This window comes from Lissotriton vulgaris, chromosome 6 (genome assembly GCF_964263255.1).
Source record: "Lissotriton vulgaris chromosome 6, aLisVul1.2, whole genome shotgun sequence".
NCBI classification, from domain to species: Eukaryota; Metazoa; Chordata; class Amphibia; order Caudata; family Salamandridae; genus Lissotriton; species Lissotriton vulgaris.
In genome coordinates, this window is record NC_141694.1 from 271,048,231 (window position 1) to 271,067,816 (window position 19,586).

Sequence of the window (19,586 nt, forward strand, 5' to 3'; positions counted from 1 at the left end):
GAGGGCTTGAGAAGGGGTGATGTCGTTGGAGTTGGCCGAGGGGTTGGTAAATTCCTTGACGATGTTGAAAAGTTCCTTGCTGTTGTGGGCGTTGTTATCTAGTCGATCCTTGAATGCTGTTTTCTTGGCCTTTCGGATTAGTTGGTGGTGTGTGCGGGTGGCGTTTTTGAAGGCGTCCTTGGTGCTAGTGGATGGGTCTTTTTTCCAGGCTTTTTCAAGGGAGCGGCAGAGTTTCTTGGACTTCTTAAGATCATCGTTGAACCATGAGGCCTTCTTGCTGCTAGGTTTGCGTTGACGTTTTTTCAGTGGTGCTAGGGTGTCGGCGGTGTTGGATAACCATAGGGTGAAGTTGGCGGCGGCTTGGTCTGGGTTAGAAGAGTGGGCTGGGGTGTTTAGAAGGAGCGATGAGGAGATCTGGTCGATGGTGATTTTGTTCCAGTTTCTTTGCAGAGTTGGTTGGAGGTAGTTGGTGGGTTTCGGCTTGTTGTATGTGAAGTGAACGCAGCTGTGGTCAGTCCAGAGGAGATCCGTAGTGTGGCTGAAGGAGACATGGTTGCTGGAGGTGAAGATTGGGTCGAGTGTGTGACCTGCGATGTGGGTGGGGGAAGTGACCAGTTGTTTAAGTCCGAGGTTTGCGAGGTTGTCCAGGAGGGTGGCGGTGTTGCGGTCGTTGTTCTTTTCAAGGTGAAAGTTGAGGTCTCCCAGAAGGATGTAATCTTTGGAGGGGAGCGCGTGTGGAGTGATGAAGTCCGTGATGTCTTCACTGAATTTTGCGCGGGGTCCTGGTGGTCTGTAAAGGAGGGTGCCTCTGAGTGTGGTCCTGGGGTCGGTGTGGATCTGGAAGTGAAGGTGTTCAGAGTTGGCGAGGTTGACGTCAGAGCTGGTTGAGATGTGGATTGATTTTTTATGGACGATAGCGATTCCTCCTCCTGTGTGGCCGGTGCGGTCCTTGCGTGTGATCTTATAGTCTTCAGGGATGGCAATGGTGATGTCTGGGGCGGAGGAAGCGTTCATCCATGTTTCTGTTAGGAAGGCGACGTCCGGAGAGATGGTGTCTAGTAGATTCCATAGGTCAATGGCGTGCCTGTGGACCGATCAGGTGTTGAGAAGGATGCATTGTAGGTGGTTGGGGTCGGGAATCTGTGATGTGGTTGTAGCGGAGATGTTGTCGGTGCCGATGAATTTGCAGGAGTAGCAAGAGAAAGGTCCATGGGTGTGTCCAGGAGCAGCTTGGACGCAGTTGGTGGCGCGACCGGGATTAAGGGCTAGGAGGGTGGCGGCATCGTAGGTAATGCGGGATTGTTGGGCAATGCAAGGGGCAGGGGGTCTGGCGCTGGGCGCGGTCCAGGCGCGGACCCCCCCACCCCTACCCCCACATTATCACTTGGTGAGCACGTATCCGTGTTGAGTTTTAAAATAATTATTCCCTGACTACAGGTCCGGCTATCTCCTTCACATCCCTGAACGTCAACATACTGGATCCTACAGGGACACGTGTATGTGCTATACTGGTAAGATACTACCACTTCCTTAAAAAGCCCCAATTCCCTCCTATTCTCATGTTGAATTACCATCATACTTATACCTTTTCCCCTGCTTAGTCCCCAGATAAACAGTCCTGATGAGACCCCGTATCTAGAGAGGGTCGAAACGCCGTCAACAACATACAAAAGAGACAGCTCGGATTGAATTATCATATATTGTATTCTGCTCGTCCTTTTCTTTTTTTTAAATAAACTCACCAATAACCGTCTCATTTTCCCACCATGTCACACAATATTCACTGAAATAGGTTATGGTCACTACACTTGGGGTCACAATATCACTGCAAATGTGAAAACATTAAAATATAAATTTCTTATGTGTAATATTTCCATACTCATGTCTAAATAATACGTCTGTGATACAGACCACAATTGCAAGATAAATTACCTGCTTCGGCTGAAGTTAGGTAGACTCTAACGAAAAGTTTTTTGTGGGCTTTTAAGGAACACTAATGTTTTTTGATTAATACTGTGACTCAATGATAGGTCATTAATGCTTTTGATTAATACTGTCATTAATGAGTCAAAATAATCTTGATTATAATTAAATCAGAGCAACAACTTTAGTTGCGAACTGTATATTGTTGAAGTTGAAATGAGTTTCTTGTGAACCCTGTCTTGTACTCTGGTGTGGGATCTAAGTGAGGTTTGCAACTTTTTGTGTTTGGCAGCATAGAGCTTTGCACTACAATCGCTAATAACCTTCGGGTGCATGACGGTGCACTTATCACAAGACTTTGAATCGTGTCCTGAGCCCAGGCACCACAGACACACTTCTTGTGGGTCTGAGACCAATATCTCATTGTTCCCTAGCCCACTGTGGAGAGGTTTGGATCTGTCAAAAAAACAAAGTCAGGAGCAAAGCTCTGAATCAGTGTCAGAAGGCACTGACACAAAAAAACCTGCATAGGTGATACTTATATGAGGTACTGCTATCATTTCAGGGTACGTATGGAGTCAGCATGGAGCCCCATGATGCAAACTAGCAGCAAGCAGGAGCACTGCTACGACAAATCCCCAGATCCTATATTGTACAATGGGGATATTCTAAGGTGAGGAATCTGCAATTATAAATATTTCACAGAACTCCAAATTCAAAAGCCTACCAGACAGACTCTAGAATTATTTTGTTTTGTTTACAGCAGGTAACATGGACATCCCAACATCTCTAATCAGTGACCAAGGGGGCATTTACTCAAGATCTCTGTAAACAAAGCACATTTCAACCCCAGTCAAAGATATGAACTTTGTTTTTCATATTTTAGCTCCCGTTATTTCTTAGTGCGATGTCCTTTTGGCAGAAATTCAGTCATTTTGGTTGCAATGTTTATGATTTCTGTCATTTAAAAACTTCTAAGGGCAGCAAAGCCAGCTGGGGCCTGGGGTCTGCCTGCAGCAGAACCTTGGCACCTTATGCGACATATGCAAAAAGAGTTTTGTCCATTGCATCTTGGCAGAGGTTTTAATGAAACCTCCTCTGAGCTTATGTGCAATGTGACACAGAATACCCCTCCCCATGCTTAAAGGAATTGGCGAGAGTGGCTAATGGTAGTAAATTGGTTTCTACTATCCCTACAACTCCTACTTGAATTGGGGGTGATGGGTGCTGAACTGATGTTGAAAGTTGATCAGCAGCGACTGGGCAACCTTGGCGGGAGCTGCAGTGTCACACTGGGAAACTGGATACTAGGACTCCAATTCTAGTATGAATGATTGCAAGGGAGGCGATGTGGCGGAGAAGGAGCTGAAGAAGACCATGCATCCTCCAGATGCCATAGGTGGGATTACATTCACTGCCACACTGGCCCATTGTGCTTGAGTGATAAACTTGCCCGAAGAGGCCATATTGGACTAGTTTAATTGTGAAGTATAATAATGTTTACTGGGAGGAGTTTACGCCCAAAGATTGCTGGCATCAAAAGGAACTAAAGGGTGCTTCTTTGCAGATTAGTTTGGAGGATGACGAATTCATATTGGAAGATAAAACACTGGAATGAGAAAAACCAGAATGGAAATTATGATTAATCTGCAAAACAGAGCAGTGTAGAGAGCTCTGGGAGTCCCACCTAACATACAACGTGACAATGTACAGCTTGAGATGGAGGACTTGCTCAGGCCTTTCCATGTACATAGGGTAAGGGACATCTCTCGCTGGCGGCAGATGTGAATATCCCAACAGTGTGAGGACGTTGGGGATACAGTAATGATTGTTTTGAGTTCTGCAAGGGAGGCGGTGGGGGGGGGGCAAGATGCTAGTTGTTGCGATTAGAAAAAACAATGTTTTTCCCCCCAGATCATTATATTCTTCTTTTCAAGACCCAAGCCCAAGGTATTGATGTGGAAAAATCCCCGCTGCCCACAAAAGGAGATGTGAAAGACTTGAATTTTCAGATCTTCATTACCTATCCAGTGAGACTGCAGATGTTGCACCAAGGTCAACAGTACACCAGCATGAATGTGAATGCAACCAAAACTTTCCTCTAGGATATTGAAGACGAGTAGGCACTAAAGGTAGAGATTTGCTAATCCTAGGTCACCTTGAGTGAGGGTGAATCAGTAATGTATTGCCACTGATTATCCAGGAACAGGACGTGGGATAAAAGAGAGGCTATTTTGCCGTAAGCTTGATTACTGTATCATTCAGCTGTTCTTTTGTCTCTCCGCTCTCTTTCTCTTCCTCATTCGATCCTAAGCCTCCCAGTATAGCTCCATTTACTATTAAGGGGATTAATCTACTTTGCCCAGTGCTCATCAGCTATCTAGGCACGTACTCACCACAGGTTAGATCAAAGGAAAACATGTTTTGCAGTTACTGTGTTGTAACAGTTTCAACAATAGAAATAAAATGTTATCAGTTATGGAAATGAAATTTCGCCTACCGTTTATACTATCACAACAATTGTAGATGAATTAAGTTTCTTACACAACAACAGTTCATGAAATGCAATTGAAGGTTACCTGTAGTTTTATGCCCTTGGCATCTCCTTCCGGTGTTGCCACAATAAGTTTCTTCGCAATTAATCATAGTATAAACATGCAGCTGCCTTTCACACGGCTACAGTTTTGGACAAATAAGTAACTTAAAACTACTAAAATCTGTTGCATAGCCCTTTTTTTAATGAAATGACAATCATACTTATATTACAGTAACATGTATATATTTTTGTCCAACAGAAAGTGTTCATATAAAAATATAGTGAAAATTCATTAAGTACACAGCAGGAAAAAGTTTTTACATAAAGCAGCAAAAAAACAAAAAAAAAGAGTACACACACGTTCAATAGGGAGACATAAGGGACTCAAAATACAGTCAATCACATAAAAAGATATATAATACTTGTTCGTATTTATACAAAAACTGTTATTTTAATAATTGCAAAAATATTCGCAAATCGTAGTACGCCTCAGTGAGGCTCACCTCACTCATTCTAGACCTGCATATCACAATGACTGCACCACAGATATAAAACGGAAAAGAGCACATTGCCATAATTTCACAAATTAGATGCGAATAGAGAATCACATGCCCTTTGTGTTTCTAGAATACAAAATCCTAGGTGTTGGTTTAGTAACACACACTAAGATGACAAGGCTCTAAATCAGATATAGTCTAACTTATTACACAAATATTCTTGAGCCATATCTTAAGATTTGCACCATCATAGAGTCTTTTGGAGTAATTGTTCCTGTGTATATTATAGGTGCTTCCTCCCACTGTGGTATACATCACCAGCGCAGTGATGGGCAGAAAGACTTATAACAGCACTTTATCAGCACGTCAGAGCCCTGAAAATAGTTTCTCTTCAACAGCAGTAATGGTTTTAGCGAAACACGTGTCGCCATCTCTCATCTCTGGACTAAGATGCACAGTTAGAGCTGAACCACAGTTGTCTGTGGCTTGTTTTGCACACAGAACATGCTGGAAGCCAAAGTATACAATGCAAATCATGTACAATGGCAGATGACTCAAAGTCACTTAGGGCTGTTGCTGATATCAATGTGCATTGTGTACAGACATACACGACTTCACAGAAGATTGATTTGAAAAGCTAGAATACCACAGAACCCATTCTGGAGCACTATAGTTTGTAATATTTCAAGTGTTCTGCAGAAGTCTCATCTTTATTCTCTCAGACAAAGGGAGGGGGCTATCGGAAATGAGTGAATTGTCAGCACTCTGGGGTCCTGGAGATAACTGCAGTTCCTTGAGGGGAGCTCTCTGGAGAGTGTTCTCAGCAGTGGTAACTGAAGCACTCGTAACAGATAATAGAGATACATTGTCAAAGACAAAACGGTTTCTGGTACCCTGCAAACCTGGTCTTTCTGTTTTGCCTTCATCTATTTTCATCCCTGCAATCCTGAGGGCCAACCTTTCTGCACAGATATCTGTCGACGGTAGTTGGGCAGGACCATAGTTTTCACAGTGACCCTTCACACTGAAGTTCTGCTTCTTGATGCCGATGTCCCCAATGTCGCTGTCTTCGCTAGATGAACGCGGAGGACTGCGGCAGACACTCTTCTTAGGCATACTATTCAGGCCAGTCTTTTTGCATATTTTTGGAACTGCATTCACAGCAGTCGCCTCTTTCACCTGCACGGCAGGCATCTTTAATGACGTGCTTACCAAGAGTTTTCTTGCATTTATTGCCTCAATTCTCCGAACACTTGGCTTTACCATATTTGACTTTGTCTTATTCCCCAAGATTTGAGCAGCAGTTGTCAACTTTGATGGGTCCTCCACTTGGCTTTGGGACAGAGATCTCTGGCAGGGCTTTCCTGGTGGCAGTGTCGGTGCCTCCCCTTGACGTAGAGGATGAAGAACAGAGAGGTTTCCACTGCAAGAACTGGAGGCTTGTTTTTTGCATTCAGCAAGAGACAATGGCTTTGGGCAAACTGCATTCAAATCACGTTGCTTTTTGGGTAGTGGACAAGACAGTTGGCAACCATTCTTCAAAAGGATTCGCTCTTCGAGAGGTTGCCTCACCACGAAGCTATCACTAGAGACACATGTGCCACCATTCCTGTCTGCTGGTGCCTGATGAACTGAGAGAGGATTGGTATTTTCTGTGTTGCTCTTAACTGCCTTATCGTGTGGTTGATTTGTAAAATGACCACAACCTGGAGCCGCTTTCTTATTAACCCCATTTTTGGAAACAGGCCTGGGAGGAGCTTCTAGTTGTGGAGAGCTACAAAAGGAGAAGGATTCCCAATCAATACTACTCAGCTGGAGCTCGGAAATCACAGACGTGACATTCGGCGATGGGGCTTCAAGACACAGTTTGCTGACATGGGCAGGCGATGCCGAAAGGTTGTCGGAGTGACAAATTTGCTTTGCAGATTCCACTGTTTTAAGCAAATGTGAGGTGCCTACGTCAGCATCTGGAACAAACACTTCTGTGTCCCAATCAATGTTACTCAATTGCAGCTCAGAAATCACAGAGGAGACACTTGGTGATGGTGTTTCAAGACCATGATAGGCATATTTGGTTGGTGATGCCAAACACTTGACATGTGCATGAGTTTGCCTTGCCGTGGTAACCGTCAAGAGTGGATCAGAGGTGCACAAGTCTGTGTCTGGCAGAAACAGTTCAGAGGCAGAGTCTGTTTTAAAGTGAGGTATGTCTGAAGCCGGGGAATCATTTTGTAGCTCTAAACTGGTGGGAAGAGGACTTGCTTCAGTCTCTGCATTGGAAAACTCTTTCGGCAGTGCCATCAAACTGGATTCTGAGTCACAACTTGGAAAGGTTTGGATTTTAGGGTCCATATTCATATGCGAAATGAGTTCAGCAATATCATCTAGATCAGACACTCCTTTGTCTTTGGTTTTATTTTTCTTACCTAACATAAAAACATTAAAGCACACAGATTAATTAAATCCACATTAAATATATTGTTATATTTGAATGAGTACAATACTTGCAACATCAAAAATACTGTCAAAGTGCAGTTCTGTTGACTGGTGGAGGGAGGGAATAGTCCTATGTTTATTTTCATGCTAATAAGGGTCATTGCTAGGACTGGTCATTTACTGGTGATTGTTATTAAATGTATTATTTTGGTCCATATAATAGTGATTAAGCACGAGTTGTTCAGCGCAATGATCCTTACAGACTTAATTTGAAAGTCCTTCCTTTCCATGCTTGCCTAGAAGCATCTTTCACAGCAGAAGACAAACATTGGCAAAGCCAAATGGTCTGGCTTTGGCAACCGTGTGCAATGATTATTTGAAAAAAGTGTTTGCAAGAATGTGTCACAAAAATGAAGAAAACATGATACTTCCTATATGTGGCGATTATTTGCTTGCAAATCATCACTTTTTTTAAAGCACATCACAGAAAAATGCGTTTCATATTGCAAGATAAGGTAAGGTGCTATATTGTTTGAATTACTGTAACCTAATGATATAGCTAAATCACCCATGGATGACTAAAAAAAAGGATAAGCAATGAAAAAAAAAGGATAAAGAATGAAAAAAAAGGACAAAGAATGAAAAAAAGCACCGCCAAAGCAAACGGCCTTCTACCATTGCACTGAAGTGCATTTTACAGGACACGTGATCAAGAAAATGCAGTCACTCACAGTCAGGGTAGCCAATGGCTGATGCCGGCTGACCCAACACCCCATACTCTATGCTGTGCTAGGCTGAAGGATAATGTGGAAGACAGGCAGCTGAATTATGGATTTAGTGGGCTGACCTAAATCGCCTAGTTGGACAAGTATATATATGATTGAGTTTTGTTTTATTGCAAAAGAGAGCTAAAGCTAGCGCAATGCTAGTCCTAAAAATTGTATATGCTCTCAGATTCTCCTTTCTCAGTTTCTTTTCTCACTATCTACCCATATAATACACATGCATAGAGTGGTGATAGGGAGCGGGTCATATAAAAGGTATAGTTCTGTGATAAAGGTTCAAGATTCCCTGCATAATCAGTTACTTGTATTTACTTTTAAGCCCTCTCACCCCGTTCTGCACTTGATCTCAAGCCAAGGAAAGCTTTATTCAACTGCATTTTTTAACAATCATAAAAGCACAGGGGTACGAAGCCATCAGGCCGATCGAAGCTTCTGCCTAGCATGTGCTTGAAGGGTACAAGCTACACCCCCAGTGCATTAGAGGTTTGGATCAGGGGTCTCCAAACTGGTCCTGGAGGGCCGGATCCATGCCAGATTTTTAAAATAACTACAAGTATCTCAATGGTGATATCCAAAAAATCTGGCATGGATCTGGCCCTCCAGGACCGGTTTGGAGACTCCTGGTTTAGATGCTGCCTTCTCTGGCTTATAGTCTCGCTCCCCATAAATGCATCTACCATGTTCAGAATCTTGGTAATGGCCCATGAGGCAACCCTGAGACCAAATGCAAGAGTCCCATAGTAGCAGTCCTGCTTTTTCTGATAAAAAAACGATGGGGGTACTGTGTTGTAGCAAGCATCTTTCACATCCTCAAACACAGCCAGCTGTCTTTTTAAAGTTAGCATCTTCAACTTTTGTAAAGTGAGCCCTTATTTCTGAACAGTAAGTAGTTTGTTTAGTAATTGTTAAAAAGAAGTGCTTCACCAAGTAAATTTGGCTACGTTTTATTATTCAGTACAGAATACGACCCTCTAAGGTCTCCTTCACAGCAAAGACTCTACCTGTTTGTACAGTGAAATGCACCAGTAAAGAATGCTGAGGGATAGGGGGGGGGGGTCGATGGATGCGGGTGAAACCATTAACAGGAGTGGTAAGGCCACAATACATAAATAAGAACTAGTAATACAGCAATCCATATTAACTTGAGGTGTGGGAATATTATGTAGTCAAATTGCAACACATCTGCTTTCAGAATCTTTTTGGGCGCGTGACGCAAAAACAACTATTATTTCCTTGTTATCCCTTATATGTGTGAGAGTGGCTCCTATCCGTTTAGTACTAGCTTGTGTGGTCAAAATGGTTTTACGTCTGACGTAAAAATGTTTTTCCAAATGATTGTGCTATGTCCCAGATTGCTCGATTTCATTGAAAGTTCTCTGACAACTCTCATTCCATTTGAAATTATAACCTTTTTTTAAGAGATTCTTCAAGGTAGACACAGTCCGCAAAAATTCTTATGAATTTGGACATATATTCGACTAGGCCTGGAAACAATTTAAGTTCTTCCTTAGATGTTGGTGAGGTGGAGGGCTTTTTAACTGCTCCTCCAAGATCAATTGTATGCTTTATACTGTCTTTGTATATAGTGTGGCCCAGGTAATTGACAAATCCTACCCCAAATTGCTATCTGACTAATTTGATGGTCAACCTGGCTTTCCTTAAAGCTAATAATACGCTCCTTAGTATTTCATTGTGTTCCTTTTCTGTGTTGCCATATACTAGGATATCATCCTGGAAGCATAAAACTTTACTTAACCCATCAAAGATTTGCTACATGATTCTTTGGAATACTATAGCCATGGATGCCAACCCGAATGGCATCCTGCAGTACCTAAATGCACTAAATGGGGTGATAAAAGATGTACATGACCTAGAATCTGGACGAAGATCCACTTGGTGGGATGCTGAAGATAGATCAATTACACTGAAATAATTGAAATCTCCAATTAGGTTTAGCATTTAGTTAACCTTAGGGAGGAGAAACATGTCAAACCAGATGTTAGCATTCAGATCCCTCCGGTCTACACAAAGACGTATTCCTTTACCCCCAGACTTACTGGTCACTACTATGGGGCCAAGCCATTCCAAACTCTCTATAGGCTCAATGACCCCTTTGTACCTCCAGTGTCCTGATTTCGTAGGATGGGGAAAGGGTCTAACTTTGTGTTGCGTTGCTTTAAAATTGTATTTTGTGCTGAAATTCCTGTTAGAGACGTAGTCTGTGGTCAGAAAGTTCAGGGAATTCTTTACATAATTCTTTGTCTATGATAGACTTCTCACAAAGAGAACTTGCTTGGAGTTGTCTGGGTCCAACTTCATTCCCAATTCTTTTTGATGTCTCCAAGTTAGATCCCTGTTTTGCATATGTATGTATGCAAGTATGTATGTATATATATATATATATATATATACACACACACACACATATATATATATATATATATATATATATATACTGAAAAAACCATAGGTTTGACACCAGTTATAGTTAGCTAGAAATTTTACTGACATAAACCATTGAAATTTCCACGTTATAGTTAGTTGGACTCACTATAACTTGCGCGCCTGCAATGCACTGCTGATGACGTCACATATTACATCACTCATGACATGGTCAGTGACATCTCTCATGACATCACTGATTACACCATCCAGTGAATGTGTGTCTTTCTGAAAAATAAATATGTTTTATATATGTATTTGTAAAGGTCGATGGAAGAATACATTTTTAAATAAGTGTCTAAAAGGATGTTTTTTAAAAAAAAATGTATTGGTTAATTTGCTTATTAAGTGTATCTTAGTGAATACATATATTAGCGAGTAATGTTTAAATATATGTATCAGTGTTTCACTTTGTGTATAAGTGGGTGCATGGGTTGGTGAGTAGCTACATGTGTGTGTATACGGGTTATTACATGTTGTCTTTAGTATCAGTATGGGCGTCTGTATTGTTTGGTGGGGGTATTACTTAGCACATAGATGCATCAATGACTGACTCACTGTTTGTATGTGTTTTGAAGACAGCATATGTGCAGGACTGTATGGGTGGATGAGTGTGTATATGTGTGTGTTAGTGAGTGAATGACTGTCTCACTAGTGTCTTTATCAGTAACTACATATGTTTTAATCTAGTATATGTGAGTATTGATGTATATAAGTGAGTATATGTGAGAGTGAGAGATTGTAAGAGTTCCTGTTTAAATAAGTATGTGTTTCTATAAGTGATTGTTTAATAGAGTAAGTATGTGTAAGTTTCCTTAGAAGTAAGGTGGTAGTGTGTGTATAGCTGTATATGCAAATAAATGGATATTCAATAGTTTATTTGCATGTGCATGTGTGAGTATGTGTGTAAGTAACTTTTGGATGACTGTCGGTGTGTAACAGGATGTATAGGTGTATCACTACATATGATGAGTGAGTATATGTATGATTGACTATATAGAACTGTTGGTGAATGAGTGGATGTGTATATAGATGGTGGAATTACTGATTTGGTTGTAACTGGTATGGGTATCTCCATTTTTTTGAAAATGTTAGTTTCTATTTTTGAATATGTGTTTTAAGGGTTACATTACACTGAAAGGAGGTCTGTCACTCTGTCACAAGGATGGTGTCATCAGTGATGTCATGAGTCATGTCACTGACCATGTCATGAGTGATGTAATATGTGATGTCATCAGCACTGCATTGCAGGCGCGCAAGTTATAGTGAATCCAACTAACTATAACGTGAACATTTCAATGGTTTTATGTCAGTAAAATTTCCAGCGAACTATAACTGGTGTCAAACCTGTTTTTTTCAGTGAATTTAATAGGTTTTTTAAATGCTAATTCCTAACTATAACTGGTGTCATACCTGTTTTTTTCAGTGAATTTCATAGGTTTTTTAAATGCTAATTCCTAACTATAAATGGTGTGAAACCTATGTTTTTTTCAGTGAATGTTTTTTAATAGCAAATTTCTATAGCTATGAAATTTAATATTTTTTATAATGAATCCTATATTGTATATTTATGTAATACTATTTTTTTTAATGTATATTGTTCATGTTTTTTATTTTTATTTTGTTTGCCCTTGAGCGCTCCCGGTGCGCGTCTCGGTGAGCGCACCGGTAAGCGCAGTCTTACGGCGCGCCCCAGGGCGCGTACCGGTGAGCGTCCCGTTAGCGCTATTGCCGCAAACGAAAACATCTTCGTGACGTGCCGCGTCCGCGTGATACGCACGGCGTAAACGCACCCGGAAGCACTCGAGCGCATACGATCGCGCAACGTCAGCATCCGACGCGCTTACACGACGCGCCCCTGCGCGCGCCCCGGGGCGCGTAGCGTAAGCGCGTCGGGTCATGTGACCTAAAAATAACACTTTTTATTGGTTCAGGACAGTTTTGGTTTCCAAATGATGAAAGCCCTGGTCATGTGACCTGAAAATAACACCTTTCATTGGTTCAGGAGTTTTTTTATTTCCTAATGATGAAAGCCCCCACCTTTTTTCCTCATTCTCACTTTGTACTTTGAGTGAAGAAGACCTGTTGAAAGACCTCTCTGTACCTTTTTGGACTGAAAAATGGCTTCAGTAGCAGCAGCAGCAGGAGCATCTCAGCCACCACCACCACCACCACCACCAAGAGGACCACCACAACACCACAGTGGTGGAGATGACGAAGAGGAGGAGGAGGAGGAGGGGAGGAGGACGTTCCTGCCAGAAGATAATACCCCATATAGGCCAAAGCAGCACATTATCTGGGAGTTTTTTTCCATCCCAAAGAACTCAAAAAAGTGAATGCGCCAAGGGTTACTTGCATAATCTGTGGCATTGAACTTTCAAGGGGGAACCCTAACAAGAAGTACTCTTTTGGCAATAACCCCATGATTCGCCACATGCAGCGCCGGCATCCTAACAACTATGCTGCGGCAGAGGTCCAAGAACTGGCCAGAAACCCTCCCAAATCTTCACCCAGCACCTCCAAAAGAAAGCAACCCACTCCATCGGGACCAGAGACAAGGGAGATGGTCCCAAACATACAACCCCAGTTTGGGCAATACAAGATCACTTGTATATTTTGTGGTAAAACAATCATCTATGGTGAGCAAAGCATAAAGCTCATCAACCGTGCTGGTGACAACAACAATTGCCCCAAAAAAACATAATTTTTCCTGATTTTTTTTTGCTCCAGTTGAGCCGTTTACAATTCCCTGTTTTTTGTTTCTCCCCATAAAAATAACAAAAAAAATATAAGATTGTTCATAAAAGCCAAAAAAGTACAAAATGTTCAAAAAAACATTCAAAAAATATAAAACAACAAAAAGAAGAAAATAACCAGTTCTATTTAGAACTACCTCCAATTTATAAAAAAAAAGCAAAATTTTTTAAAAACTCGGTCATTCTTTTCCCCCCATGGTACGCTCCCCGGTGTGCGTACCGGGCGCTCCCCTCGCACAAATCGAAAAAAAACCAAACAATTTTTTTGCCCCGCGGGGCCCTTTTATGGCCCCCACATCGAACCTAGGGGGTCAGGGGGGGGGGTCTACTCTGCCCCCTTTTGGTAATTTCCCCCTTTGTTTTTGCCACCTCTTGTGTCTCGATCCTACCGAGACACAAGATGGCGGCTGCTCTGGACTGTTTGAAATGTTGACCGACACCCGAGAGCCAATCAGCTTTCTTGCGTAACGCGCTGGTTCGCGCTCCGGTGCGCGTACCGGGGCGCGCTTATAGATATATATATTTTTTGGAACCTAAATTACTCAAAATCCACTGGAGCACATATCTTGAGACATAGCGAAGGCACATTGGGCTACCAGTCCCTACAATTTTGCCAAGTTTGGTGGAAATCCATTCAGCCGTTCGGGCTAAAAGTGAGTTTGACCGCCCTATGGAAATTAACATGGGGAAAACCTGTTTTGGGACCCCCCTTTTATCTCGGCCCCCGCTTGACGAATCCCCCCTAAACTTTCAGGGAAGGAGCGGAGCGCCGCGAGTAAAATTTCAGGCAGATTCCTCAACCGGCGCCAAAGTTATTCCCAATAGAATATTGAGAATTCCCTATACAAAATAATCCTAACTATACCTACCTACTGGCGACTGCCGGTAGGTAATATACACACACACACACATTATATATATATATATATATATATATATATATATATATATATATATATATATATATATATATATATATATATATATATATATATATATATATATACACACATATATTTTCCTTCATATATGCATAGTTACCATGCCTACTAGAAGAATAGGATCTCTGTTGTAGCACTTGGTTTTACGTCAGTATCTTGCAAACTGTACCCTTTGTTTGCAAAATGTTCAAAAAAAACATTCTTCTCTATAAGGGTGTAAGGAGAGCAATAAACTGCATATACCTTTAGTTACACACCATCTAGAGAATTTTTACATTTGGGATATATATTATGTGGATTCTTTACCAGTGGATCAATCTGGAAGACATAATTCCCTTTGTTTTCCTTAAAATGTACTAGGGAATGTACTTTTATTTTGTCTGCATATTTACATACTCTTGTATAATGACCCCTCCTATTGCATTTTCTGCATACACTCATACAGGCAGGACAATTGGGATTATTTGCAACATGGTTACTATTACCACAGTGAAAAAATTTGGACTACGTTTTTAGTTACCATACTCGGTTTATTTCTAGACTGCGTCTCTGGTGTTTTTTTATGCACTTCCATGACTTTCTTTCTTCTCCTGAATTTCCTCTACTACTTCTTTTTGCACAGGATATTTCATTACTTTGTTGCATTTAGCTGAATGCTCTTCTTTTTAACAATTTTTTCTGGCTTCCCTGAGGTCTGGGTTGTGAGTAAGTAACTTCTCTTATATTCTCATATTGTTAGTGCATCAGGGCCTAAATCCATCGTTTCTTTGCTCACCACACCACCCCAGTTCAGACATGGCCATGCAAATCAGCCTTGACCCTGTGCCTCATGAGAACATTCCAGCCCTGCCAAGCCATGTCTTCCCTGGACCGGAAACAAGCATCCTAGGACCGGTTTCTGGCTATCAGCCGTCATCAGCCAGGATAGCTTGACTCCAGTGGCGTAGAGAGCACGGGACTCACGTATGGAACGGGTATGCTCAGACGTGAGTCCCGAAAAACGGCCTTGGTCACATGACACATCCTCAGACAGTGCTACCGCTTTTAAAGTGCTAGTGCAATCAAATATGCCATAGACATAGAAGACATTTTACATACAAAGTTTTTGAGCGTAAATGCTGATTTTCATTTGTATATTTACAAGACCATATTTATAATAAAATTGACTGGTTAAATCCCAATTTATATAATAATGGCCTTTAAAATCATATCATATCAAAACATGATTTCAATAAAAACATCCTTATTCTTCAGGTTTATGGCTAATATAAATAACATTGTGTCTACCCCTAAATGTCCCTATTGTGAACCACCATATTCGCTGTGTGTTCCGTGACTTTGAGTACTTGTAGTTACACGCTTGAATGCTGTAACTAGAAAGGAAGTTTACAAATATGCACTCATTAGTCAATACATAGGTAACTATGCCACCCCTATGTTGCGACCAGATTTGTACTGAAAGATTTTTTCATGGATAGTTTTTGCAAAAACGCATGTATATTCTTCCTAAAGTGAGGGTGTGCTTATAAAAGTGCATAATAAAGTGTGTGTGCTAAAATATTATTTTTCTATAGGTTGCTAGCTTGCTTAAACATAATTGTAACATGAGAAGCATATTCCTATAGACTGTTTTTTGTGTTATCTATTTCTGATAACACTAAACTAAACTGTTCCTTAACCATCAAATATGTGACCCTATATCTCTTAGGATTCATCTTGGTTAAAGGAAATAAGGTGCTAATGATTAACCAGTGCACATAGATGAAGTACATGTTATGCATCATTGTCTAATTTACACTTGATCCCACAATGGATAATAAATAATTCATTTACAATATAAAATATAACATCAATTAAATATAATCCATAAAAACAAATGTTAAATAGCAATATATACATATAAAATATCCTAAAATTCATGAAACTAGTTCAAACCATGTTCTGACATGAGGATTGTGTCTGATATTCACGAATTCTGTTCTATAGATGCCATATATATTGTTTGTTACATGCTAGTGACTGATATGAACATACTTGAAACTCATGTACATTAATAATTCTATATTTTCACTATTACCGTTCCTTGGTTCTGACAACTGCACCACATAGGACTCAACTGTGCCACTATTATGTTCGGTATTTTATACAATGCTGCAAGATGGTATTAACAAAAAATTCCTCGTCTGCGAAAACTTAAGAAAAGAAAACAAACTGGAGTTACATCTCACAAAAAAATCGCAAAATATGAACAAAACAAATGGGGAGTACGAGTAGAGACGTAAAATTTTTATCCTGGAACGTAAATGGTCTGAGGACAAAAAGTAGGAGGAATACAATTTTGGAATATATCAGAACTGAAAAAAGTGAGATAATAATACTGCAAGAGACTCATCTCCTAAAAGAAGAATGGGATCAAATAATTAAGAACTTATGGTGGGTAGATTTCCATGTATGCACTACACAACAATGCAATATCAAGGGAATTGTGATAATTTTTAAAAAATCATTAAAAGCGATACTAACCTCCTCAGAAGTAGACAGTAAAGGCAGATGGGCCATAGCCAGCGTCAAAATAGGAAATTCTCCCATCACCATCGCGGGCTACTATGGGCCCAATCTTGACGATGCCGATCCTTTGCGAAATTATACTCGCAGTTACTACTAGCCACCTCTCCCGTAATACTGGGAGGTGACTTCTTTCTAGTGATGGACCTAAAATTAGATAGAACACCACCAGGAAGACAGACCAACTTGAAAAAAATGAGAGAATGGATTGGGATCTACAAAAGAGATCTTGACCTAATGGACATTTGGAAAAACAAAGGAGATACAAGGCACCCTTTTACCCTGCATAACAAAAAGCTGGGCCACAAATCAAGGATTGACTACTTTTTGGTCAGCAATGAATTAACAAAGAACGTGGAAAAAGTATCCCACTTACCAGCTCATTTGTCAGATCATTCAGCAGTACAGCTAGCACTACAAGTCACAGTAAAAGCAACGGAAAGAAGATTCACAGTCGAGAGAGGCTTGCTACAAGACGAACAGTTAATAAGGGAACTGGAAGTTGAAACAAATAACTTTTTTGAATTAAACGCCTCAGGTACCTCAGAACAAACAACTTGGGACACGTTTAAAGCTGTTATCAGGGGTAAACTTCTGAGTTAGGGGCTCGTAAAAATAGGCAATTAAAACAAGAGCTCTCAGACTTGGAAAATAACATTAATTCCCTAGATATCGCTATCTCTATGGAACAAGAAGAGGTAAGGAAACAAGAACTTCTTCAAAAAAAACAGCAGCAAAAAGAGAAAATTGACTACATCTTGGAAGAAAGATTGAAAAGAAAATGGGATTCCAGCAAACTAGCAAAGCACGAATATGGAGAAGGTTGCGGAAAATGGCTGGCATGGAAACTCAAAACTGATTTGGCCAGAAACAAAGTGAGAAGCATAATTCCGGACAACCAAACTGCTCAAAACTCTGACGAAAATATCATCAGGCAAGAATTCTGGAAATTCTTTAAAGAGATTTATACCGAAGATACAAATCCACAAGATCAAATGATCAATTCCTACTTGGAAGATATTGCGCTTTTAAAACTAACGGAAGATGAAAAAGAAGTTCTGAACAAAGAAGTCCTCGAAGGCGAAGTGGCGGACGCCATTAAGAGTCTGAAAAAAGGAAAGGCAGCGGGGCCCGATGCTCTACCGAACGAACTTTACATGGTACTAAAAGATTCTTTACTTCCTCACATGGCCAAATTAATCAATATAATTCTTAAACAACATAAAGCTATACCTGGAATGATGCCATAATTACAATCATCCTGAAACCCGGAAAGAACCCTGCCAGATGCGAGTCGTATCGTCCGATATCACTGTTGAACGCAGACTATAAAATATTTACTAAAATAATGGCAGCTCGGTTAGGGAAAGTATTGCCAAAATTGTTGCACCAGGACCAAAAAGGGTTCATCAAAGGGAGGAATCTACATGAAGTCACACAAGAATTACTAACTGCAATAGATATCGCAACACATGAGAAAACTCCTCTCACCATACTCACCGTCGATGCCGCAAAGGCTTTCGACAGGGTCAATTGGGCTTTCCTTGAGAAAGTTTTGGTTAAAAACAACATAGGATCAAACTTCATACATATGGTAAACCAAATATACAAGGATCCAAGATCCAAGGTTTTAATAAATGGTAGTCTTACAGAAGACATAAAGATAAGCAGAGGAACGAGGCAGGGTTGTCCCCTTTCACCTTTGCTTTTCAACTTATACATCGAACCGCTAGCGAACAAGTTAAGAAACAATAAAAAAATCCCCCTATTTAAACACCATACATGGGAGAAGAAAATCACACTATGGGGCCGATTAGGATGGAGGATTTTCCGCCCCCTCCGGGCCGGCGGAAGCCACCTCCGGCCCGGAGGAGGCGGAAAATCCATTGCGGGCTCACCAAAGACCCACCGCCACATTACGATGGCTGGTGGGTCTTGGTTTCTGTCCGCTGCTTTTCCGCCGCGGTCGGATTACAACCGCGGCGGAAAAGCTCTCATTTGGCTGGCAGTGTCTATCAGACACCGCCGGCCAAATTAGGAAGCATTTGAAAACATGCTTTTCCGCGGCGGTTTTTCCGCCGTGGAAAAGCATGTGTACTTTTGATTTTGGGGGCCCGTTGCGGGCCCCCAGGGTGTTGGTGGGTGGGGGGTGCACATGGGGGTACCTATGGTACCCCCCAGCATTTACATGCACAATGCGGCAGGCACCGTGCGGTGCCTGCCGCTTTGTGCATGTAAATGTTACACATGCACTTTTAACATTGCGGCGGGTGCTGCTTCAAGCAGCACCCGCCGCAATGTTAAATATCCAGGATGTGACCGCCAGGGTGGCGGTCACATCCTAATCGCACATGAGGGAACGCCGCAGCCCATGCGGACGTTCCCTCATACTCTGGGGTCGCGGACGGACTCAAGTCCGTCCGCGATCCTAATCGACCCCTATATGCGGATGACTTAATGATCTTCACGGATGACTACCTAAGAGCCAAGGAGACAATCGGAAAAACCATAGAAACATTTGGGAAAGTTTCGGGGTACCTGGTAAACCAAACAAAAACAGAGATTATGACATGGAACACTTCCTTTCAAAGTCATAATATAAAAAATGAAATCAGATATCTAGGAATCCTAGTGAATCACGATATAGGAAAGATACCACAACGCAACCTGAACAAGGTAGCCGGAGACGTAAGGAAACTGCTCGA

At 41.3% G+C, this 19,586-nt stretch overlaps 1 protein-coding gene across 2 annotated transcripts in view; it reads right to left on the bottom strand.

Annotated features, from left to right (window-relative positions):
• Window positions 1-4,641: 4,641 nt before the first annotated feature.
• Window positions 4,642-19,586, bottom strand: part of GEN1 (GEN1 structure-specific endonuclease) — a 246,755-nt gene continuing 231,810 nt past the window's right edge. For both annotated transcript variants that reach the window (XM_086926301.1, XM_086926299.1), the window contains exon 14: window positions 4,642-7,382. In XM_086926301.1, the coding sequence (XP_086782427.1) occupies window positions 5,641-7,382 (1,742 nt within the window). In that variant the 3' untranslated portion in view covers window positions 4,642-5,640. The remainder of the gene's footprint in view (window positions 7,383-19,586) is intronic.